We start from the raw sequence: 26321 nt of genomic DNA on the forward strand, positions 1-26321 counted from the left end.
CTCATGAAAATGGAGAACCTATAGCTAAAAATAAGACTAACAGATACCCACAGCATAGGATCCACATGTCCTAGTGAGCTGAGAGTAAAGCAATTCTAAGGCTCTAGACACAGTCATGAAGAAAATATGCTGGGCCTAATTCTCTGGTAATTACCGATTCATGCATGACTTAGTGTCCTGGGGTATATTTGTGCTGGTGTAGACAGCTGATTCACAATCTATTTTTTGCTCATGTATTGCTGAACTCTATTTTGAGAAATAAAAAGGAACTTAACTGGTGCATAAGCCTTAGGGACTGAGAAGAATAGCGGCAGAGCCAGACGAATCCCAAACTGCACTACTCTCTTCTTGTCAATGACTACCACATAATACATTCTTTTTTTAAAATGGGCTTGATATATAAAACCAATTACTACCATGTGATGTGTGGGTGTTTAATGTTTGGCTGGGATAGGTCATATAATTCTATTTCTAAAGCAATCTCTTGGAATCCCCTCCTACAAATACACCAAGAACTGGAAAAAACACTTATAAAGGTTGGGTACTGCAACATCGCTTAAACAGAAATCACCAGATAGGGGCAATACTGCATGGCCAGCTGCAGTTTATATGCAGCAGTATAACTAGCCATGGTAATCAAAGTTTCTTAGTGTATTTGAATCTTCCTAGCAAGTATTTATACAGAAATAAAATATTTATTTTCTAAATGTTGACACACAATGATTTTTTTTGTTTTGAATTACAATGTGACATAGTATTTCATTTTATTAAGTTAATTTTTAATTTGAAATTTGTGATTTTGCTTTGAAAAAATAAGAAAGAGCTTTTTAATGAACAATGAGAATTTATTTTCAGTATTTCCATATTTTTCTGAACAGGTTGTTTTTCTATATTTTGATTTTTTCATTTCAACTTAAATGAGAACAATCAAAGAAAAATAAAGAAATTTCTAGAATGCAACCATCTTTACATCTATCTGCAGCCTTATAACTCTTTGATTTTTAGAATAGAATAGAATATTTTCAGTTGGAAGGAACCTACAATGATCATCTAGTCCAACTGCCTGACCACTTCAGGGCTGAGCAAAAGTTAAAACATGATATTAAGAGCATTGTCCAAATGCCTCTTAAACAGTGACAAGGCATAGGGCATCGGCCATCTCTCTAGGAAACCCGTTTTGCCTCCTAAGGTGCTAAGAGAAGACAAATTGCTATGAAGGATTCGTCAACTTTCCTTATCAAAAAGAATAAATGAAACAAATCGGGAAAACGGCTGGGAGGGGGTAAGAAACTGCCACACTGTAGCACAGATGGGAAGAAAATATTCTGTATTCCTAAAACAGAGATGGTAGTATACGCTTTCCACAGATACTAATAATCTTTCCATTAGTTTCACTATCATGAAAGACCAAATTCCACACATTAAATCTGCAAAGATACTTAGGGGATGGTCCAGAACACTTGAAAAGCAAATAAAGCCTAGAAGATGATTTTAATGTATTGCTTATAAACCTACAGTATAAGATTTGAACAAAAATAGATTAAAATACTCAGTCCCTACTGACCTTCCCTTAATATAAATACATAAGACATTCCATTAAATTAATTGCATTTAGATTTTCATTGAGTAAAAAAAGAAAAAAAAAGCTTCTTCAGGAAATGCATGAAAATCTGGCTGCTGCTAGAGTCATACAAAAAACCTGTTTTTACAAAGCACAGGAAAATATTATGATTGATAATATTGTAGTTACCAGGCTGAAACAAAAATCCTAGGCTATATTATCAATCTCAGCAGCAAAGCTCGACTGAAATCAAAGAAGAAACATCTGCTAAAGATCTGTCCAACGAAATGTTCTTGGCACAGCCAGTCAGTATCAGCAAGATGCCTGCCCTCAGTTATAGAGAGAGGTACAATTAATTTGCATTCATTTCACCTATATTTAACACATCAGATGTTATATATTGCAACAAAAATAATACCAGACTTAATGTCCTAATAGCCAAGGTATGACAAAGCCCATATTCTTACATCTGTCGAAAACTACACAAATACTTGTTTCTATCTAGCACTCAGATAACTCTGATGACAAAGGCCATATAGTGGAAAGATTCCTATAGTGACAGAGGAACTCCTGTTGGGAGGTCATCACATCCAACTCTCCACTCACAGGAGATTCCTTTTATACTGCAATGTCCCATGTGTTATTACAAGTAAAATATATTTATATATCTGTATTTCTATGGAAGTTTAAGAGAAGGATCGTTTGGTACTGATGAGGCACTAAACTTCTGCTCCCAAATCCTTGCCAACTGATACAGTTCTTGACAGAAATCAGAATGGTCTATACACAGAAAAAGTGAAAACAAAAACCTAGAAAATATTTCTAATGGCTACAAATGTACAGACTCTTAGAATTCATTATTCTTATCTGAAAGGAATGTGACATTTATGAACAACCACGACTTTGAAGTTCTGCATGGGAGTTATTCCTATAGAAGCTCCAGGACACTTCCCTGATTGTGTCTGAATGATATAAGGCAACATAAGGATCCTGAAACACAGCGAAACCCAAACTTAGTATTAAACATGCACTTACTGGCTTTAATTCTTACATACAAAAACCACTGAGAGATCGTTTGATTCAGAGCAAAACTGACACATATTTCAGAGGTATGCTATGTTTTTCATAATTTAAGTGTGCTAAATATACCTAGAATCAGAAAAGAAAAAAATCATTAAACAAGTCTGCAAAAGAGCCTTCACTGTTCTTTCTTACTTGTTAGTGACTTTGATGGTTTTCAGACCTAATCAATTTGAAAAATCTCTTTGATTAACGACAAAGAGCCACATGCCCTCTTGATTTACACCCTGTATAATCTTGCTCAGGAAAAATCAGTTATAAAGCAGACGGAACATTTCTGACCCACTGTGTTACTTCCAAATGATTATACCCTTTCACGTAGTAGTTAAGAGATCTGTAAAGTGTATTGCCTACGAAAGTCCAGCTGCTGCATAGAAATAATTTCTTCAATAAGGCTATATTTTGCAGGAGCACGTAAGTAGACAGTGACTCAAGTATTCCAGCAGAAAAGGCTGAGACAAACTGGAGTAAATAAGATGGGTGTTTCTAAAAACCAACTGCAGGTTAGTTTTCTAAAAGTATGGACAGTAAGTAGATTGCAGATTGAAAAAGAGGCACTTGGAAGTGTGCGAAAGCTCCGTTGATACGGCCAGGGATAATTACACCAACAGGGCAGCAGGATAGGTTAGGTCTTGTGCTCCTAGCTCTTCCAAACAGAGTTCAACCTGCCCATGTGTCCCTGCCCTGGGTCACAACCTTCCCCCTGGCCAGGTTCAGCAGCAGCACACATGCCAACACACCTTTGGACTCACCAAGTTAAATTTTGGGCCAGTCAATGTATCTGTAGGTACCATAACAGCTCTGCAGGCTTTATAGCCTTTACACCAGCAGTTTAGGCAGGTTGGGGTTTTGTTTGTTTTGTTTTTCCCTGAGTATGGCCAGGATGAGTATCTATTTCAACTCAAGAGAAAAGCAACTACCTGAAGAACAAGGAGGATCACAGCATGAATGCCAAACACATCACAAATCTTATAACCAAGATCAGGTGAATCCATTTCAATACTGGCAACACCACTAGCAAACCACAAAATATTGCTGAACGCCAGATATTTCTCCACAGACACATGAATAATTATCTTTACGGAATTAACACAGATTAGAGTCCTTCTCGAACTAAAATCAAAAGTCATTTAGGGAATGAAAGTGTCAACCATGTTATAACTAATCCTGTAACAAAAAATACCAGTTATTGGTAATGACACAGCTATGCACAGTCCATACTTACACACTGAAGTAAAATGTGAAAGGTGGAATTCTCTGGCTTTTTCAATAGAAATCAGATAAATGTTGAGTGTACAAATTGTCCATTTTTAAATGCAAAATCAATTAAAAACACTATCAAAAGTTTAAAAGAAGCCTTGGTGTAAGAGAAGTTATACACTTTTCAAATTATTCCATTTGTGTAAAAAACAGGCATTGACTTATTCTTCAAACATTTTGTCAACCTGCTGAAATAATTTCTTAAACTTTTGGAGAGACTGCAAAATATTTGAGCTGAAAATTAAATCATTTGATATACGTGTACTCGATAAAATAATATTTTTCACCAGTTTCCTTAACAGTGCAAGTTTATATATGACTCCAGTTAATAAGTCTGATCCAACGTCTCTTAAAAAAATGTTATAGATTTTTCTCTGCAAAAAGACTCCTCTCCTTTCTAAAGATCAATTTCACCAGTAAAACAAAGAGCAATTTCATTGAACATTACAGCTCTCTTTAAATCTTGAGCTTCATAGATCTGGACCTATAACCCTTATACATGCTGACACTCGGGATGATCACTGGCATGAGTATGAATTTGCAATAGTGGATACAGCAACACTGCCATACTCAGTCTTCAAAAGACAGCAAGGTTCATACTGTCCCCATCAGTACCTCTGGAAACATCTTTCTTCATTAGAATGAAATACTTTTGCTCTTCATTTTTTATTTGGAAAATAACAGACTTCTTACCAAAAAATATGATCTTTTGAAACTCGTTCCTGCAGAAGGATCCATTTTTTCCCCAGGTCAATGGATACATAAACCTACAAAAGAAAAGAAAAAAGAAAAATTACATGATAGGAAACTGTTGATGTTGTCCATGTTCAAAAGAAAGGTCCTATGTCACTATCAAAATGAGACTGCACAACAGTTAAAAAAAAAATAATTACCAGGAACTCTCTACAATGTTTTTCAGAGTAATATTATAAAATTTAGCCTATAATGAACAAAACTCGGTGACAATGTCTTCTTATGTACTATGAAAATAATTTACAGTTCATTTTGGGTCAGATTCTTTTTTACCTCAGCATAGTTGCAGATGAAGGATGATAAAAGGACACTTTTCTTCTCCTTCTTCTCATTTATCGACCAAACAAGCACAAATGTTCCCTTTATGCTTTAAGACTTAATGCCATCGAAAATACTTAAGCCAGGACATAAATGGATATAAAACTCCGGTAAAATAGGACCAAGAGATTTTAGAGAAGTGCTTAAGAGATTTGATGAGGAGAGATGCACTCATGGGCTTGCTTCATGGATACTATTTGTGACCTGTGAGAAATGGTTACTCAGCAGAGAGGCAGAAGATGGCCTGGAGGAGGAGGAGGACTACAGCTCCACCTGCCCTCTCAACAGTTCACCCCTGGTAAAAAACCTAAATGCTAATGATATGGATGGATATCAAGAGTGGAGATGAAAGCTGTTTTCGCCCAGAATAAAGTAGGATATAAAATAGCTATTAAAAAATCTCCCTCCTTCAGTGTTTGCCTTCATAATGTGTTTCCTCAAGTTAAAATAGGAAATATCTATCAGACTTCTAAAAAGACAGATTTAAAGCCCCCTGCTGTCTCATGCATTTCTTATTTGATCCAATTTACATGTGATGGGTTTTCTCTTAATATCTCTAATAAGGAAAAAAAAAAAGGGAAGTAAAACTGTTATTCTTTGATGTAGGAGTAAGTCACCAGCTCATCTGTCGATTGTGCTGGGCAAAAGCACCTTATGAGGACTAGTGAGGAATGTTTTTGTTTTAAAATGACAGGTTCAATGATGAATAATAAAAACCCCTCTACAATTATGTATTATGTTTTACTACAGAAAACCAGCAATATTAATATAGAAAGATAAAGGCTGACGTAACTTATCTCAGTATAAACTCTATAGATAAATTTACTAAAATTTGAATTAGAGACAAAACAGTATTTCCCAGTTACTCTGCACTTCACAGTGATTGGGCTTTTTCCACTGCATACTCAATTAAAGCAGGTAGACCACAGGTCAGGTAAGACTACAATCAAGACTCAAATTGCTTACCTTAGCATTCACCCAGACAATGTAGAGACAGAAATGATCAGGGATCAAAAAGTCTCCACCTTCAGTGCTAAATATGTTAATGACAGGGCTGCAGAGCCAGGCTCCTGATTTACCTGCTAACTTTCTGATCTTAGTCTTATTATATGGGTTAGGGTTTGCTGCAACCAGTGTATTTTACAGCATATGGCTTAGAGCAGCCTCCTGGGAGGGAGGGATGCGGCTTTGAGCGGGCTAGACTGTGGATGGAGAGCCTAAGCTTCTTACGTCTTCAAACATTTGTCACCACGGGCATCACAGAAAAGGTAACCATTGGTTTGACCATCTTTCTGAAAGGGTGAACCTTGCTCAGCTAGTTACCTGCCTCAGCAGTCTGCTATAAACCTGGAAGAGATGATCATTTAATGCGCTGCCCTAACCCTGGTGTCCAAGCTGAAAAGAAAGCCAAGAACACTGGGACAACACTGGCAAATGAAGAACGGGATGCAGTTTTGTGATGAATGAATTTCAGAAGAAAACGAGGGAAGATTCCCATCATTAGAACAGTGCTGCCTGTGCAGCAGGGGCCAAAAAAGACCAAACCAAACCAAATCCCACCAAATCCAAACCACCTCCCCTCATACACGCTCAAGACTGAAGTCTGGGAGCTTATGAATGAACAGTTTGGCTTAGTGTAGGGGAAAGCCCTTGCAATCTTACTGTACGATAGAGTGAAGTAGGACTAAGAAGGCGTATTCAAACTGAGAGGAATTTTTAACCAAAGCAGTAGTTGAAACAAATAAAAAATAATGTGTAACTAACTTGTGCACACGTTAAATTTCCTTTAATTAAAAAAATGACCCATATGTATTTTAGTTTTTAACAGGTACATATGATAAAACTACTAAATGAGATTAGATATGAGGGGAAAACAGTTATATTAGTGGGCAGCTAATATCTCTGGCTTCAGCAAACACATCCAGTAGATCTTATAACTGTTTATTACCACCTATGTAATAAATCTGTGGAATCACTTTTTTTAAAAAATTGAATATGTTTTTCCCAGATTTTGCCATTTTTTCATCCTTTCAGCTGCCAAACAAAGACTTAAAATAAATAGACTCAGTGAATAGCTGATTGTTATTCATTATAACTGAGGTAGCCAGAAAAAGAGAGTATAGATTTGAGGCAGTAAATGGATTAATTCAACCACATTCACTGGATTTGCATTCATTTATAGTGTCAGCTAGAGGCTAGAGCTTTATTTAAACAAAATCTAGGGTTCTGAATGAAAGAACAACGCATATTTTGCAATATAAAATAAGCCCTAAATCAAATCAGAAGTTGTGAGAAAGGCCGTGATGCTCCAGTAGACAGAGAAGCCTTGCTGATTGCTATTTATGAAGGACGTGATCCTGTATTCCTTGTATTCTCGAAAGTGCCTTTGTAAGAAACCATTTGAGTAACAGGAGGTAACGGCTTCTCCTGAGTTTTAGATTGTGTTACATGCTGATACTACTTACTTTCAGCGAAGGTAAAATTATTTAACTCAAAAATCTAGAGTATACCATCTCCCTAGGCCAAATTCAGATGAACACTATCTCTCCAGATCACTGATTTTAGCACAGTGACCTTTTCTCATGTCAAGTTGCAATTTTGATTTTCAGCTCCCCCTTTGCCAACATCAGTTCATCTTCTTCTCCCTTCTAGGCCAAATATTTCAGATCTTATACAAAATGTAAGCAGGTTACTGACCCATTTATAGGCAAAGGCATCCTTCATTCCTACATATCTCAGCCAAAGATGTAGGACTTGTCCAGTAAGTCTTTATGGTTGACTCCTTTTAATGTCATATCGAAAGCCTGAGAAAAATCCATCAGATTTCCTAATCCTTCCTGCTTCTCCTGCAGAGCTATTCTTTACTGCGTATTTTGTAGGTTTTTTTTGTCTAGTCACATTTAAGCGTGGCAAATAATAGCATCACTCCTTTTTGGAAGTTTATCCGAGTATAAAATGCCTGAAAAATTTCCCTATCATGCATAATTCATCAAAACACAATGCAAACGCTTCACTTTGTGATTCTGACTCCTTCTCTCTCCTGGCAAATATTTCTATCCAGCTGTGGGCTGGCCAACTTCTTCAATATACTTCTTTGGACTCTTATACTTAAATTTTCTGCCATTCTGTAACTATACAGAATTCAGGATTATATCTATCGTCAGAAACAAAAGTCAAACTGAAAAAAGAGGTTTTCATAACAGAGGTTTTTCATGACTTCAGCCTTTCTTGAAGTATTTTGTTTACATAACGCATATTTGTAATTGTGTTAGGATTTCAAATTGAAGCTGCTAAGTAAAATATTTAATGTAATTTATGGCTGAGTTTGGTTCGCTATGTTTTTTATTCTAGTTCTATCCTTATTTGCAAATGCCTGTAAACATGAATTGTTTTGGGATCAGCTAATAACTTATATATCCCAGAAAATATCCCAAAGGATGACTTGAAATAACATCACTGAAATCAGTGCAGCATTTGGCTGCAGCATGAGCAACATCCTCTGACTAATCTCACCACCTAAATATACACCATCTGGGAAGTCTGACAAGGATTAAAATGGACTAGAGTTTATTAATTTCAGTTTAGAACAGGAGTGACGATGGAGGTGAATCAAGACCACTACAAGGACCAGACTCACAGTGACTTTACAGCTGCAGTTTTAGCACTGTGAAAAAAAGATGAACTACACACTTAGACACTGTGCATGCACTCATCGGTGCTTAGCCTAATCCATCCAGAAGAATGACTTTATAATTTAACCAGAAGAAACCTGAAAGATGGTCAAAATTTACAAATCTGATGCAACTCCTGAGTCTGAAAGTGATATAAATAAATCATAAGACAGAGAATTATTCTACATTTCTACAGATTCACCAATTCCCAAATCCTCTTCTGCTGTACAACTGTGTAATTTATTTTATATTACTTTATTTTATATCTCATGAATGGCCTTTGGAGGCACTATTTCAGTTTCATTAACTTTCTACTACATTATAAATTACAGAGCAATTGTTTATGGTCACTTTCTAGGGAGGAGCACGTTTCAGAGGTATTATTTCACTATATTATGCAGGAGGTTAAATATTACCAATATTCATATCAACTGAAAATGTCAAGATTGAAATTACCATAAAATCAAACATTTGGACACAAAGACAATAAATATTTAAATAAACCTCAAAACCAGAATGCAATTCCCTTCTGGGAAACCAGTATTTCATAAAACCCAACACTAATCAGCATATCAGAACGGTTTTAAATCTCCTTAACAAAGTAATTTCTAAATTTCAAACAAATGCAGAATCCTCAGGCTTTACCTTGCCTTCTTTGGTGTAAGCAAGCACTTTATCTTCTTCTTTAGGGTGAAAAAGAAGAGTTTCCACAAAGAAAGTAATGGGTTGTTTCTGGAAAGTGGCTCCTTCATCCGTGCTTATGAAAAGGCTTTGGTCACGGTCATTATGTGAAGAACTTACAAGAATTATCTAAAAGACAAAACCAACAACATATATTCAGAAGACTGTTTTCTCTGTAATAGACAACAGGGCCTTATTTGTCCTGTGTAAATGTCAGATTTTGAACATACCTTACTTGTCAAAATTCTGTGAATAAGAAACTCAAAAGTATCTAATAGATAAGGACTGCAAGATCCTATTAATCTTCCCTGACCAAATCTGAGAATGTCAAGTTCTGTAACTTCTCCTGCAAATCACACCAAACGGATCATGTTTCTCATCTGTACTCAAAATTACTGCCTGAGATTTTCGTCCTTGTGCAAGGTTCATGTGGCTAGATGAGAAAATCTCCAGACTAACCAAAAGAGAATTAATACTAGTAATGACTCATTTTAACATGTTCACATAAATATATCACTTTATCTAGCGAGGCTGCCTTTGTAAATACTAAATGTAAAAATAATCTCTGCTATAGTTATATCAGAAGAACGACCTAGGAGGAAGAGCTGGTTTATAACATCTCCCCATTGCTTCACCATTCTACTCCTGCTGATACATTTTGGATAAAAAGACAATTCAATTTGATGCAGAAAAATATGCCAATCAATTCTTTGCATTTCCTTCTCAGATACAAATAATACCTCGGCTCAAGAACAGCAATAGCTTGAGCTGTCTCCTTGTGTAAACTTTGCGTCGGGCTTTCAGCAACAAAGAAATTCTCCCCACATAACTTAAGCAGAATTGCACTTTTTTACCTTCTGCAGTTGGCCAGCATGTTATAGTGTGGCTCTAAAAATGCCAACATGAAGATCCACTTTTATTGTCTTCCCAGATCAAATAGGCCCAGCTTGCCTTCAAAAAAATGCCTTTATCAACTGATAGTCTACAAACAAAACATGGATTTTCAAAACCCAGCTGGGCTCTATTTGGCTCACACTTCAAAAACCATAAAAAAAAAATAATTCTGAATTCAAAATGTATTTAGAATATTCAGAAAATGAGGCAGAAGACACCACAGAATACTGATCACTGTGATACGGTGAATGTAAATTGCATACAGAGATAAATGGCAATGAGTTATGCAAAAACAATGACAATAACGTGAATACAGAGTAGGAAATGTATTAGACAGAACAGTACAGTTTTTATGTAGTCACTTTTTTAGAGTAAAGTTGAAGTTAAAAATTTGAAATTTCTAATGAATTACACAGATGACAGCTGGACGGAGCTTTTCTGCAACTGATCTTGGGGCAAAAACTATAAATACAACACTTGTAGATGCTCCAATTTGACAGGTTATTTAAGCATACGCACTCGTACTTGAAGCACGCACACAGTCGCACTAATTTCTGCATAGCTTCCATATACCTAAGACGGGGCACATACTGAAATGCATTGCTGACCAAGAGAGACTTGCACCTATTTTAAGGTCCATGGTCCACCGCTGAAATCCCACACTAAAGCATATATTAAGCCAAATCTACTTCTTTTATCTGTGTGACCAGGTCAGTAAGACGAGATACTAGCCCAAAACCTTGCTATGATCTTGCATTTTTCTCATGATATACTTTAGCCTAGAGTAGGAAATTGTATCATTTTTATTGGAAAGCCTCTATAAATGACACCTTCACAAATGCCATCTCTTATTCCCACTGTATCCAACAGCTTCCTGTCTCTTGGTAAACTCTTCAAACAGTACCTGTTTAATTTATTATTATATACACTCCAAGCATGCTGCTGGTGGCCTTGATACAGCATTCAAAGATTGTTGTAACGCACTCATTTCATATGGCAAGTTTTCTGCAGAGGGCACGGCACCAACCTAAAACTGAACGTGCTGTCATGGGCTGCCCTCCCCTTTGCTTGCATCATCGCAAGGCGGAGTGAAGAAGCGTTTATGCCCAGCACAGAGATTTCTACTTTCCTTGCCACACTACCATCTGTAACTCAGGCTCAAAATATCTAGTTTTTCTTGGAAATAAATGAATTCGAACTATCTGCATGCTGAGTGAACTATATAGTAGTCATTCCTGCTGGCTCCTGACCAGATCACAGAAAGAAGGACCTGCTCCTGCGATAGAGCAAACTCCACAAGCAAGGCTGCAGCGTGAGCTCCACAATTCCTGCCGAAGCTTGTGTCCAGGCATGTCCTTGCATTTTAATACATGCACAAGGCTGGTCCTGAGCTTAGCTTGCAGTGTGTACAAGTCCTTTATGCTGTATCACTAGATGCAGTACGGCAGTAATTCCATCTAGAAAGCTTAATATCTTTGGACACGGGATCTAATATATTTGGGTTCTAGTCTAAATAACGCTTCCTGTAAATACCATTATCTTCATTCTTTCCTGTTAGTATTTTTAAAAATGAATACAACTAAGACAACAAATCAGTATGGCATATAATTCAGAGAAGGCATAAACTGCCCTTGTACTGAACGATAATCTCTGGACTACAATCCCATTGTCTTGCTTTCTGGCCTAATAAATCCTACACTTCCAAAAATACCAAACTACTGGCTTCAAAATAATATAAGAATGAGCTTTATAAATTTGGGAGTGGTTTTCACTGTTAATGAGCCTTGAGTTCAGGCATCTCTAAGTTTCATAATGAGGACCCAAGAGCAGCTTGCAGAGAACATCCTTCTAGAAACTGAAGTCATTAGAAAAACGCTAGCTATAATGAAATACAAACACACTGTGATATTTGTTAATGTTATCCTTCAAAAATATTATGTATCTTTCAGAGTTAAATCTATCAGAATAAAAATAGCCTAAAGATTGTAGACATCTAAGCATATACGGCAGAGTCTCTAACTATGCTTTTATTCACACACACATCATAACTCATTTAATCAAATATGTTTTGAATTTCACTCAGTGTTCTGATTTGTATTTCAACAGTTTAAACTAATCATTACGTGTCAGGCATACAGATTTGCTTCCCACAGCTAACACACTTGGTTCTCAGACTTGCCTGCTGGCTAAAGCTACTTATTGAGGAAAATATTCCAAAGTAAGTATCGTACCGTACCCACATTAAATGCTTTCCATAACAAGTTTTATTTACTTTGTAAGTGTTACAAATAGCAAAACCTTCCTGCTAGCAACTGATGAAGGGATACAATTGGGACATACTATCTGGAGAGCTGACTAACTGATTGCTGAGGGTTTTAACTCAAAATAAACAACTACTTGGTTGAATAATTTTCTATCCAAAAACCAGAACAGATTTTAATTACGTATAAATGTCACTTAAGAAGCTTCTTTTAAACAACTTTTTACAGAGCATTTCTCCCTCCTCTGAGACTCTGCTTATATTTTTCTAGTAAATTGTAACTTTATGTTATGCTATGTATCCCTGACCTCACTTTATCTCCCATCAGCTAAATAAACCACAATAACACATGTGTATACATTCAGATCAGATGTAAATCCACAACTTCCAATGGTTAAGCAGAGGTAAAGGAATATTTCAAGGAGACAAACTATCCCATGGATTGTAAAGAAAATGAGTAAATATAGGATATGTTATAGATCAACAGGGAGGAAAGCAAAAAAAAAATTTAATAAAAACGAAAAATACTGCACCATGCCAACATATGAATTAAAGCATTCCGAAAATAAAGAAAAGCTATGCTCTTCCTCATTTCAGGAAAAGTTAGTGAGGCAGGAAGTAATATAAAAGCCAAATAAATCTGAAAATAACATAATTAAATCCATTTATTTAATCTCTCAGGATTCATTGGCCAATGTGATGTCTAACCATTCTCTCTGCTGGGTGGAATCACAATGTGAGCCCCAAAGGATAAAAAGACTCTGACAGCTCAGGCTACAGTAGCTTGTGTATCATACTACTTCTTCCCACTATTACCATGAAGACTTGGAATAATCATAGTGATTACTAGGGAGTCTTAACTGTAGATTTGGCAGCAATTCAAAGCTATGCTGTAATTTCAAGTGGCAATAAACACAGGATATTAACATGCATCATTTGCACTGTGTCTGAAATATAAACCCTCTCCCCTCAGTTTAGGTGCAATCAAAATGTAAACTCAAGATAAATTTGATCTTAATCAGCACTTTCTCTAAAACAAGGCAATCTTCTAACATATTACAATGGTGCTGTCTCTTTCAGCTTCAGCAACTGATGTTAATTTTAATTCTAGCTTTTATTTTCCTTCCCATTTCTCTAGTATTAAAATACAAAACAAAAAAAGTCAAAATGTCCCTCATGAAATAATATCCAGACTCACAGCATCTGACTTGCCACAGGAGATTTCTGCAGTAAGTGGGATGAGACACATCGTTTTTTAATTCTGTAATTCTGCATATGGTCAGAAATCAAGACACTTCATATTCCTGAGCACTCTGAAGTGACCTTGAAGGGAAACCTCCTTTGGGCTGAGTAAGAAATCAAAATACAGAAACTTCATCTAAGCACACAGCAGCCATGCACTGAGAGACCAAGCATGCCCAGGAAGCACCTACACCTCTCTCCAGTCACCTCCAATAGACTGGACTCCCACTGGACACAGAGGATTTGGCTACGGGGATTCAATCCTAAAGAGTGCTGGACTCACTCCAGCAAAAACCTTAATGACACAACTCAATTTAAACTTACAGGCCATCCCCATTAAGGTCAATTAATTTCCATTAAGAACATGTAATGCCTACACCTAGATGAAGGTTCTTAACTAAACTGGAGACAAGGCTGCTGGGCACAGGGTAGCACCAAACTCCCGCTGATACCATCACAGAAACGTGCATGCCTACATGAGTTTTGAAAATAAATATTCTTGTGGCAGTACTGCCAATCTCAGGCAGTATTCATTGAGCTTCACAGCACTGCAGTCACACCCTCAACATTTTTCAGATTGAGTAACTAACTCATCTATTTTTCTTGGTTTTACAATTTACATTATTTATGTGTTATTAGATATGCTTGGCTGATAAAGAAATTACTCTGCTCCTGGTCTCAACTGTAAATGAGATGTTGCTTCTCAGACAGCATTCATAAAATACACGAAGTGGACTGCCAAAGGTTATGATTTTTATCTTGGATAGTATGAAAGACCTGACAATTCAAGAGTGGCAAAGCTGCAAGAGTGAAATACAGTCCCTTTCCTCTCATACTGTAATCACTAAAGAATCAAACCAGGGTAATTCCAAGCGAAGAGTAAAATAAAATGCCTTCCAGAAAGCGGTTTAATCTTGTACATTTCCCCTGGAAGGTACACCCAAAATCACTCCTCACAAACGTCGGTCATTAGTGAATCTAATCATTAATGAATCACTGAAAATGAACAAGAGCTAGAGAATCAGCTTGTGTGTGCAACCGAATTGCGTGAATGCACGTCGATGGAATACATATATACATGAACGTACATACTTCCCAGGACAGTATAGTACTTTTCACAGTAAGCATTCACAACTTCCTCTAGAATTCATGTTTACTTTCTCTTGAAGATCCTCTTTCAAGCTGCCACACAGATGCATTTCAGAACAGCAACCATGAGGACCACCATAACAGAAGGGAAAGTGGGAGTGTTAAGGATGGCTCCCAAGAAATATCGGCTACGCTGATCACAATCTCAGGACACAATCAAAGGCTATGCAAAGCAATCCCAGTGGGGCTAATGGAAAGCACATATTACAGTTCCATCTCCTCTGTGTTGTGGTCAGCTCATTAATCATTAGGAATATCACAACAGAAGTTGCAACATTATTCATCTAGTATCAGCAACATATCAGGCACTTTAGGATGTGGAGTGAACATTAAGAGCTTAGGATCTTAAAATGAGCTGGTTACCAACTGGAGCAGTTCATAACACATGGAACATGCTAAAGAGGGAATGAACATCAGAGTTAGCACCTTAACAGAAAAAACATGTTCAGAGCAACTGACAGAGAACAATTGGCTTACATTGCAACAAGGCAAGCCTGAATTGATATAATCTGAGAGTAAAATGAAATATTTTTTAAATAGTTGGCTTTTCTCTAGGGCATTCACTAGAGTGGAAGCAAGTTGCAGGGTGGTTACATATCATAACAATGAATGTCCAAAGAGACACAGCTACAAAAGTTCTGACTGATGTTGATGACCAGCCTCAAAATCCTGCCCTGTTGTGCTAGTTGGCAACCTGTATATGTCTAAATCTGAGAGATCTCTATAACTGAACACCTCTCAAAGATGCTGACTATGTCAGCTCTCTAGGGGATACCAATTACAGCTCAATTCTTCAGTCTTCTTATTTAGAGGAAGTGTTGGGTAGGATAAGAAAGCTGATCATTACCTCTTCCTCCACGGGAAGAAATCTCATCCTTCTGTAACCTATTGGCACCAAAAAATTGTTGCCCCTTGACTAGCATGGCAGGCCAAATTTTCATGAAGAATGCTCTGTTCAAAAACATTTCAGAGCAGTAACTCGTGCCACCAGTCCAAGAATTCTAAAAAACTGGCACATATTAAGTGAATTCGGTATTCCTGCAATACACAGAGAGGTGTGAATATGCCAAAGGTCACAGTTGAGGAAGAGGAGAAACAGTTCTCAACATCTTCATAGACAGTCCTTTTTTAATAGCTAATTTTTCTAGTCTTATTTGCACCTAGAGCTAAGATACACATACATTGTTTATCTTCTGCAAAATACATTGGTACTGTTATGAGCAAGTAGTTAATTAATAAGGAATATCTTTACTATGTCCAGTGGATCTCTTGGCACAGGCTGAACTTACACTGAGAGGAAGAGAAGCTTTACCAGGTACCTAAGATTGACATAAAGGAACCCAATACTATTTGTTACAGATACTACTTTTTCGTGTCTTTGTATAAAGTGAAAATAGAAGAGTCCTTTGGTCTTCTTGCAAGGTCAAACGTTAGCCCGGCTATTGCTAATTCTTCAGCAAAAGTGATCAGTTACTGTACCCTTTGTACGGTTCCTACATCCAAAAAGAGCAAAACTTCATGTTGTGATATTTTGTGGGATGATGATCATATTGATGTCTTTACATATGCAAATGGTTTCATTTAAAACTACACGCTCCGGTATACCATGAACTAAATCAGAGTCTTTCCCATTATGCTTGTCAGCAGCATCTTGAGTGGGGAACAGCACCAGGGGAGGCAAAGCACGAACTCTTGTCACAGCAGGCGAATGTTCCCTAACCAGGTTTTATATTGCCCATAAAATAAGGACATTTTGTGTGACTTGGAGGAAAAAAAGGGAGTTGGATTGCACAGAAGAAATGGGCAAGTTTCACTCTTTCTCACCAACATCTCCACAAACTTTAGTATTTCCCAGACAGAATACACACACACTGATCTTTTCAGCGTGGATATTTGCAGACGAATCTAATTCAAGAAGTTATTTTGCAGGTGTCCAAAAATCTGCAAATATTTTCTGCCTGAAAATATTACAGAGCAAAAATATAAAACAATGGTGTCAAACAGGATAATGGATGCACAACAAATGACTGCATTTGTGTGTTGATCTAAATTAATGAAGAAACAGTTGCCAGTCATTAACTTAGCAGCAGCAAAAACTGCACTAAGCTCAATGAGAAATTACATGGATGGTAATTAGTGGACGGGGAGAAAATATGAAAGAAAGGCAGGCAGTTGTGGTCAAAAATATCAGTCATATGAGACTGAACAGGACCTCATTGTCTTGTGCAATAGGTAAAACACTAATCTGCCTTAAAACTATTACAAGTATGTCTTTTGGTCTTTTATTATGAAACTCATTTCTATTATAAGCCTGCATGAGTATTTTCTGGCAAGACTGGAAAAGGGAGCTCTCAAAACATCACTGTGGGGAATCTGACTTTGCACAAATTGTCCCCTCCAATCCCAAATACTCAACAGGTTCCTGGTGTTCTCGCAGCCAAAGGTCATCCCATAATGTTCCCAAGACACCCTAAAGCCAGTTGGGGCATCAACTTCAACCACCTCTATTACTCTCCCTCCCAATCCCTTAGAGCATTTCTTACGGAGATCAATGTACTTAACAACTCTGTTACAAACCATAAAGAATAAGCAGCATTTTCCAAACTCGGAGGGGTTTGGAGGGGTGGTGTGTGTGCACATCTGCAAATATACACAGGCTCATGCAACCAAATGGGCTACATCCAAAGTTGCTGCAGCAGCTGGCTGAAATCACTGAGAGCTTTGAAAGGCTCTAGTGACGGGGAGAGGTTCCCAAAGACTGGAAACCAATAAACACCAAGGCCGTCTTAGCATCATCTACAAAGTCTCTCGGAGACTGTATTTTGAATTTGTACGTTCCCATATCTGAAGGGGTAGCTGGCACTACAAAGTGATTTATTAAAGCCCTTGCCCTTCAGGGATGCATCTACTTCCTTTTGAGAACTGTAGGGGCTCTTTTTAATGGAGCCCTAGGTACAGTTAGAGATTGACCAGCTCTTCTCTCCTAGACCACAGGGGAAAATACAAACCTGGGGAAAAGAGCTGCATTGAGCAAGTCTTTCATACATAAGGCACAACTGATTATGTGGTTTGAAGGGGAAAATGGAAGGGGGAGAAGAAAGGGAGGTAGAGCAGCAGAAGCAAGCCCTGGAAAAACAGTAATTATTTTTCACTTGAATTTGGCCATATCTCCATTATGTAGGCTACAAAGCTTAATTATAAAAGCTCTTGCTATTGAAATATTTCCCCTTATCTTTGATATCCAGTCCAAATGGACTGGAAAAAAGCCCTTGAAAAGCAGAAAGGAAATGTCTTTTAAAGTAATTCTTGGTCCCATTAGGGCAAATCTCATTAATAGAAAAAGGACTTCACTGAAGAATAGAGCTTTTATATTCGGAAGCATACAGTACTGCTGTGTCTGATTCTAGCAGCACTGTAGATAATAAACCTTTCTCCATCAGGGCTTAGATTTTTGCAGTTGTAAAGTACCCGTTTTATATTGAGGTAGATTTTTAGTAAATGCACATACCTGGCACTCATTGCGCTAGTTTTCTCCAGCTGTACTTCGGATGGGTGTTAATTTGAGCGTTTGAAAGATGATGTATAAAAGATTTTATTTCCTTTGAAAAGCATAATTTTGCCATAACTGAAATGTATTACTGAAAACTTCCATCAGATTTACCAGCATGATTCCTAAAGCCCATGAGGGAATTGGAGAGAGTATTCCTTCTGGGACTACTTCACCTTATGCACATCGATAGAAAATATTTGTTGGGACAGAGACACTGACTTTGTGGATCAGTTGTTAGAGAACTTGCATGTGTCATTGCAGTAATGATTCTTGGTTTCTTCCCAGTTGAACGCTGTGATTACTAAACCATAGGCAATTCTGTACACATTCTCATACGCATGAGAGAGAAAAGGCTGTATGTCATCAAAATCAAGACAGAAATAGAAACGATGTTCTTTTTCTCATTTGATAGATTGGTAAAATTTAGGGGCAAGGATTATTTTTTCTAGGTTTAGTCCCAAGTGTGTTGTTTTGGCTCTTTTTCAGTCCATTTTAATGAAAAGTTGAAAAGTGAATAGGAAAGTAAATGAAATAAATGCACAAACATTTCTGCTAATCCTCTTCCTCTCACTTTTACTATTATTTAATCCTCATGAAAAGTTTGTAATTAATCCAGGGGGTTCTTTTTTTTTTTCTTTTAATATAATATTTTACTGAAAATTAGAAGTTGGAGAACTTGGATCCTGGCAGTGTGTTTAAAGACATGGAAGGCAGCTAGGAAGATTTCAGGAGCTTTCTCTCTTGGCAAGAGTATTGCTAGAGACTCAGCTATGAATTATGGCTGATACCGAAAAGAAAATTCAAGTGATATCATTATTTTTTCTTCTAAGACAGACAGCTACTCAGAGCTCTAAAAATATCAGACCAAGGTTACTGTTAGAGTACCAATTCTGTTCTCAGTCAGCAGGAACTTCGCAAACTGACTGTTCTGCAGACCCCGGGACTGAGCCCATCTAAAGCAGAATCCAAACGAAACATTGGTCTGACCACTAGGTCAACATTGACAAGTTTTTGTATTAGTTCTTGAAGCTGTAACAAAAATGCCTTCTGAGACTTCACATATATATCATAGTTTCTCTGTATTTCACATCAATACCAACAGCATGGGAATAAAAATATGTATATGCTTACAGGTCGTGTTAAAAGAGAAATGGAGGAACTACAAAACCAGAGAAATTCAGATACGGGAATAAAATATTGAAGAAGATACATTGGCAAGAACAATTGCATTTCAACAAAGAAAGGAGGAAAAAATCTGCCACTCTCCTCAAAATATTCATATTGTTCATAATTTGATTTAATTAGCAGAAAGTACCAGATATCATACAAGACACTGGATTGTCTTGAGCATATTGGAAGTATATACGGGGCTACTAGAACAGCTCCATATTAACAAAATGAATTTTAGAAGTAAACAAAAAACCAACTCCTCTCTCTCACAACTCATCCCCTAACTCTGCTAACAAAATAAGTATTAATCACAAAAAATATTCATATTGATAATAGAAATTGTTCTTACTTATGAGCAGTTACCTATTGCAATGCAACTTCAAACTTTGAGCTTAAGGTACCACCCACTTCTAATGACTGAAGAAGATATGTCATCCTTTTACCGTACATTAAGACCACACTATACTGATGTTTCCAGTTGTCTCAGTGCCTTAGAGTTAACTTTCATGAGGGAAGGACACCTTACTGCTCCAGAGCCAAATTCTAATCTGAGCTGTGCAGATGTGTGTGTTTATTAAATCTACTAGTCGGCTGGCATGCATGTACACAGCAAACAGAACACAGACCTGTACGTCTTTGCACCTGAACAGGCAATCTTAAGTAACCTGGATTAGACAGAAGAGAAAAAACCAATTAATTTCAGCTGGTAATTAGGCCTCGTTCTGGGAGACGCAGTTTCAGTGTTTGATAGACCCAGATGGATACTGTTCAGGCGTTGTATTAGAATATTGCTCTTTGATGTGGAAGTTGTGTGGTTTTACTATGTTTCCTCTTCTTTCTTTCCTTTCAAATGAACATGTTCTTATTCCTAGGTAAGAATCTCAGGTCATTTCACTTGTTTTCCCTCTCCTTTGCCTATGTTTCTCGGATCACCTCTTGTGCTAAGGGACAGGTTATGTGGCTACTGGAAGTTACTTGTCTAGTATAACTCCTAGAACGCTGAAGAGAAGGGAGTAATACAAACGTATAGGTAGGAAGAGACTTCTGGAGGTCATCTAGTCCAATCTCCTCCTCCAGGCAAGGTGAAGGAGAACAGACAGTTCTGAATATCTCCAAGGATGGAGACCCCACAATCTGGATTGCCTGTTTCAGCGTTCAAGCACCCTTATCATAAAAATTTGTTTCCTTGTAAGCCATAGAAGTTTCCTGTTTCTCAGCTGGTGGTATTGGCTCTACCTCCAGTCCACACCACTGACAAGAGTCTGACTCCAGCTTCATGCACAGCCAGTTTTAGACAGCAATATCTCCCCTGAGCCTTGTTAAGGCTGAACAAGCCGAGCTCCCTCAGTTTCTCCTCATGCCTCTTGTGCTCCAGCTCTGGATCTAGCTGCCCCGACACTGGGCTCCCTCTGGTTTGTCAATTCCTTTCTTGTCCTGGGGAGTTCAAAAGTGGAGGAACTATTCCAGACGCAGTCTCAAAATTACTAAACAGAAGGGAAGGATCACTTCCCTTGACCTGCTGGCTACATTTCCAGAGTATGTGGTTGGGTTTCTTTGTTGCAAAGGAACACTACTCTGCCCTTGGGAGTTCAACAAGGAACCCCAGATCTTTCCTGCAAAGCCACTTTATAGCCAGTCAGCCCCATTCATACAGTTTCTGGAGTTATTCCACCCCAGATGGAGGAATTTTTTTTATATTTGCCTTTGTTGAACTTCATATGTCTCCTACCAGCTCATTTCTCTAGCTTACACAGTGAACGGGACTCTGAAAGTGACATCTTGGGAAAAAAAAAAAAAAGTGTAGATAGAGGCACCTAACAATTGCTGTTGTCTCAACAATGGTTGAGACAACAACCAACAATCTTGTCCTCTGCAAATGCTGCTCCCCATACAACTCAGAGCAAAGGGCAAGCACTGAAGTTGGGAAGACTAGACTGCCCTCTGGATTTTTCAGAGGTTTCTTTCTATCTTGCTGGAGAAAGCCAGGTGCCTAGGTAAAACAGGGTCTATTGCCCCAAGTAGTCCAAGCCCCTGATGTTTTGATGATGCAGCATCTCAGATTCCTAAATTAGAAGGATGAGATTCCACCCTTGATTTTCTAGCATCAGTTATAATAATTAGGAATGTTTAATCTCTCACTTCTGTTCTAGAATACATTCAAACGACCTTTTCTGGTCCTCAAATTTATTTCAAAATTTGTTGGTTTTTTTTTTTTCCTTCCCCTGTTGGTATTAGCCCTTCAAACAGCATAGTGCATTTTCTTATGCTTATAAAACCCTTTCCAGTATAACTTTCTAGGACATCTTGTCCTTCACCTCCTATGTTTTAATCTGTTGCAGCCCTGAACATAGCTAGCCACTAATAAAAAAAAACACATAAGATGATTTATGGTCTTTTGTATTGACTGTATTTGAAGTAATGCTCCCAAAAACTTGTAAGTTCTATTAAATTCACTGTAATACAACATAACTAACTGAGTGGAGGCTGGTTGGTATGAGTTATCCATAAAGGATAAGACAAGAAAAAAGGAAACATGAGGAGTATGAAAAGCCACGTAATTAGAAGTTAATTAAAAACTCTCAGTATAATCTATATCCAGAAAAAATGGCCTTTTGTCATTTCTACAAGTGAGTCTCCTGAAAAGAGCACTCATCTGAGACTGCAGCCCATTCCAAGAAAGTAAATAGAAATCACACAATAATCAACAGCCCATCCCAGGTGGCATACTAATTTACTAACAGTTCTTGATAATTTATTACAAGTTAAACAGTTCAGTGACAGGCAGGGGAAAAACAAAACAAACAAACCAAAAAAGAGAAGGTTGTTTACTTTCTCGCCTGACAGTGTCTCACAGTCAAATCTACCTCGCTTCATCAGCTTGCTCCTAGGCATTTCTTTGAGAGAATTAATGAGCAGACAAGAAAAAGTTTGTAGAGTAATAGGCTATAACTCATTTATTGCTACTGAAAACAAAAGGGCCTATGGAACTTAGAAGACAAAGATACTGCACTTGTCAAAAAAATCACACCAAGTCCCCTCCAAAACCAAAGAGAAAAAACAAGCCTCACTCAAGAAGAAAGCTTGCCCAGGTGGATGGCTAGTCTTCCCAGAACGCCTCCAAACAGACTTCCGTGGTCTGTGAAAAAATTTTTCTTCAATAACTACACAATGTTGCATGTTTATATAGAACCAAAGGATCCTAAATCAAAATGTTTCAAAAAGTAATAACCAACTTTTCTGTCAGTTTTAGTTGCATAAATCAAAGCGGTGACTGGGGATGCAGAAATAATGCTGAAGTTAGGACTCATAAACAAAGCAGCAATAGGATCGCACCATCTGAAACACGGTCAGCCTGCCCATAGTCCTAGCTAAGTTTTCAAAGGGCTTCAGCACATCTATTTCCCTGTCAGCCTGATTACAAGTTGCCCAGGGCAAGACTGCCTCTCTGCTTCACATCTGGACAGCACCCAGCTCAATCATACCCTTGCCTGTAGGTGCAACCATGATAAAAGTGAGTAAATACAGCTGCAAAAAACAGACTGGTCACACTGAGTGCTGAGAGCTGTTGAGTGTTTTTAGAATTCAGCTCTATTTTTTTAACCCCTAAATGAGAACTTGGTGGGTTTTAAAGAGACATCAAATATTTATGGCAAATTAATTCAAATGAGCTACACACTGCCCTCATTTCCACCATCATATACAGCAAGCAAGGCCATTAATTTTGTTCGTTGTACTACTGCTGATATACTAGTCGTGTGATTTGCAAACTGCTAAGCACAAGAAATTCCCAATTGTATCATCGTCTTTCACGTTTTCCACAGTCTTCAGAGATGTTAAAGCTATGCCTACGAGAATCCCAAGTCTGCTAAACTTCCTATTCTGAGCATCTTTTTCAAGCTTTATCACTAGGAAGAGTTTTCAGTATCCTGGAGCTATGAATGTGACTTTGCAAACTATCATGGCAGTAGGTATTAATGAAAGGTTAGATGTGATTCAGGCTGTTACAATCACTGCAGCCAGGGAGGAAGAGAGTAAAAGAGAACAAGGCAGGTTCAGGCCTGAACAGCCTGTTGTGGCACCATGCTAACAGGCAGTAATCACTGCACACCGTTGAGAAGCTGAACTGTTCACCTGGAAAACAAGCTCTGACTGAGAAATGTCAGATTGCCAACAGCTAGTTGAAACAGAACAAAACAAAAAGTTGAAGCTTTTTTTTTTTTTTTACAGTGGCCTCTATAAATTCTGGGGAATGGTTAATCCCTGCAAACTCTCAACAACATGTCCAAGCTGTCAAACCTCAGCTAAGACCTGCTCATCTGCTCCCCATTCCATGGTCTCCATGACCTCAGAGGCTCTCAGGTTCCTCTGCTGAACAGGTCATCAACACAAGTTTTTACAGAAATCCAACCAGGTAGGGCAGCTACAGCATGATGCCAATGTTCTAATACAAAACAGTTGTTGGTATCTTTCTTACCCACGTTGAAATTTAGTGAATATTAGTTCACAGTTAGTGAATATTTTTAGTCTTTGGGTTTTCGGAAAATTTGTGACTTTGGATTTAGGCCACAAAGTTTCTTTTGGAGTATGGAACCAATATCTACTATAAATGGAACAGTTTTCAGTGAACTGCAGCCACGTGGCTCAATATAGTGCAGATTTGTGTTTCAAATAAAATCTTTCTACAGTAAAATAATTCCTTAATCCCACTTTAACATTTCTGTCTCACATTGAAACATTTCTCAGAAAGACACAAAACAGCTAAATTTTGCAGCCTCTGCAACATGCACATAGTAACCTATTAACCAGATGTTATCTCTGTTTTTCATGAGTACGGATGAAGTCTTTACAAGTCTGCAAGGCTTTGGAAACATTCATGGCGTACAGATCACATTACAATACGCATTTCAAGTCTGTATTGTCATTAGTGTCCAAGATTTACCATGCTCGGGCTGGGAATTTATGTATTTTGTTCCTCCAACCCCCATGTACATCTTTTGACTTCTCTCCGTTATTCATGGCTAGGTGAAACTGCAAGTTGACGAACTATCACAGAAGGACAAGGAGAATGAGCAGTGTAGGTTATAGGCAATTTAAACATTCATATAAGCATCTCCATCAAAAATTGCAGTTGAAGTGATTTCTGTGCTGCCCTCTGTCATCAGATCTGGGCCCCCCAGGAAAGCATTTGATGGTTTGCAGTTTCCATTATGTAACACAATAGCAATAGCTGATCTTGTGATGCTCTAAATTCTCATATAATGAAAAATGGTTTGGTTTTAGGTCAGTATTCTGTCTCCACTTGCCTTCAGAACTTAGGAACACATTGCATTTTTTGTATGTATTCCCAAATCCAAATCTATTGTATTTTTAGGCAAAATAATTAGCTGTAATCTTTAATAATCAATACTCCATTTGTTAATCATAAGGGGGGAAAAAACACCTTCAGAAGTTTTATTCACTGAAGAGTACTTTTTGCGATAAGAGTGATGGTAACAAAACAATTTGCTGTGAATGCTGTAACATAATGCAAGCTGACAAGGTACAGTAACTCTTTCCCAAAGCACATTACACTACGCAAACATAGATCATGGCTGCAAAAAGCACACAGCCTTTTCTCAACAGAAGATTTGTAATAAAATTACATGCTCACAAAGCCTTCCCCCTCAACACAAGACCCTAAAGCTCTGCCAGCTCCGCTGTACTTTGAGATGAGTGTCTGCAGGCTCTCTGCTGTAGGTTACGCTCTAGAAAAGGAACAGCAAAAATTCCTGCTCTGGTCATAGACCAGTATATTATGACAAACTGCCGCGCTGATAAGATTCACCAGAAGTCGACTCTTGGGTCCAGCAGAGAGGTAGCCGTGATGGGCAGGCAGCAAAACCAGGCATTAGAGACTCAGGTTCCCAAGTTGTATTTGAGATTTTCTCAGAAATTCACTGGAAGACCTGGGGACCTGTCTACCTCATCTCTCTATGCCTCATAATACCCATCAACATAATGGAGATAATACTCATGTTCATTGTGGAACTAAGATGATGGAATTAAAATACAACTTAGTATTAAACTGTCCTCTGATGTAAGTACTTCAGAAGTACTTTTCCCAAGAAAGTTTTGTCTTCTGCAGAGGCAAGCTTCACTCATTGGGCTAGGGAGTGATATGATAAAGCAGAACTTCAATACTCATGGAGTCCTATTGCAAATAAACAAATAAATACACAATTTGCAATTATTACTGAATTATCAGAATATTTGTCTCCTTCACTACCCAATATTCATCTTGAATTCAGTCTATTCAATTCTGAATAGCAATTTGGAAAGCATTAAGTGCGTACCATAGCCTTCCACCTTGAAACGGTCATCTTGTAATAAGACATATGGCTAAAATGAGGGAAAATCACCTATGATTCTTACTTCAAAGCAGTACCAGTGTTTTCCAATGCAGGTGGGAATGTATGTCATGGCAGCAAAATATGCCAGAGAAACACAGCAGTGGAAAGCATTCTAAGATGAAAGTTATTTTGGTTTTATCTATATAGAAAATTTATTTTAAGAACCTTTGCAGAACAGTATTTGACTGCTTGAGAAATACTATCTTCCAGAGTGGCTTTCATATAATCAATGTAGACAAAAATTGCAGGAAACCTTCAGTTCCTACTGCCTTCCGAGTAACCATGGAGTACATCATCATTAGTCACATCACATAGCCAGCTTCTCCCAAGTCATATTTAAGGA

At 37.7% G+C, this 26321-nt stretch overlaps 1 protein-coding gene across 1 annotated transcript in view; it reads right to left on the reverse strand.

Moving 5' to 3' along the window:
• The window catches only part of SORCS2 (sortilin related VPS10 domain containing receptor 2), a 591182-nt gene that overhangs the window by 108916 nt on the left and 455945 nt on the right, over nucleotides 1-26321 (reverse strand). Inside the window, exons 4-5 of the mRNA XM_086611291.1 lie at nucleotides 9289-9453; nucleotides 4595-4668 (exon numbers count right to left, since the gene is read on the reverse strand). Of these exons, the coding sequence (XP_086467417.1) occupies nucleotides 4595-4668; nucleotides 9289-9453 (239 nt within the window). The remainder of the gene's footprint in view (nucleotides 1-4594; nucleotides 4669-9288; nucleotides 9454-26321) is intronic.

Source organism: Tauraco erythrolophus, chromosome 5 (genome assembly GCF_009769465.1).
Source record: "Tauraco erythrolophus isolate bTauEry1 chromosome 5, bTauEry1.pri, whole genome shotgun sequence".
In the NCBI taxonomy this organism is placed as follows: Eukaryota; Metazoa; Chordata; class Aves; order Musophagiformes; family Musophagidae; genus Tauraco; species Tauraco erythrolophus.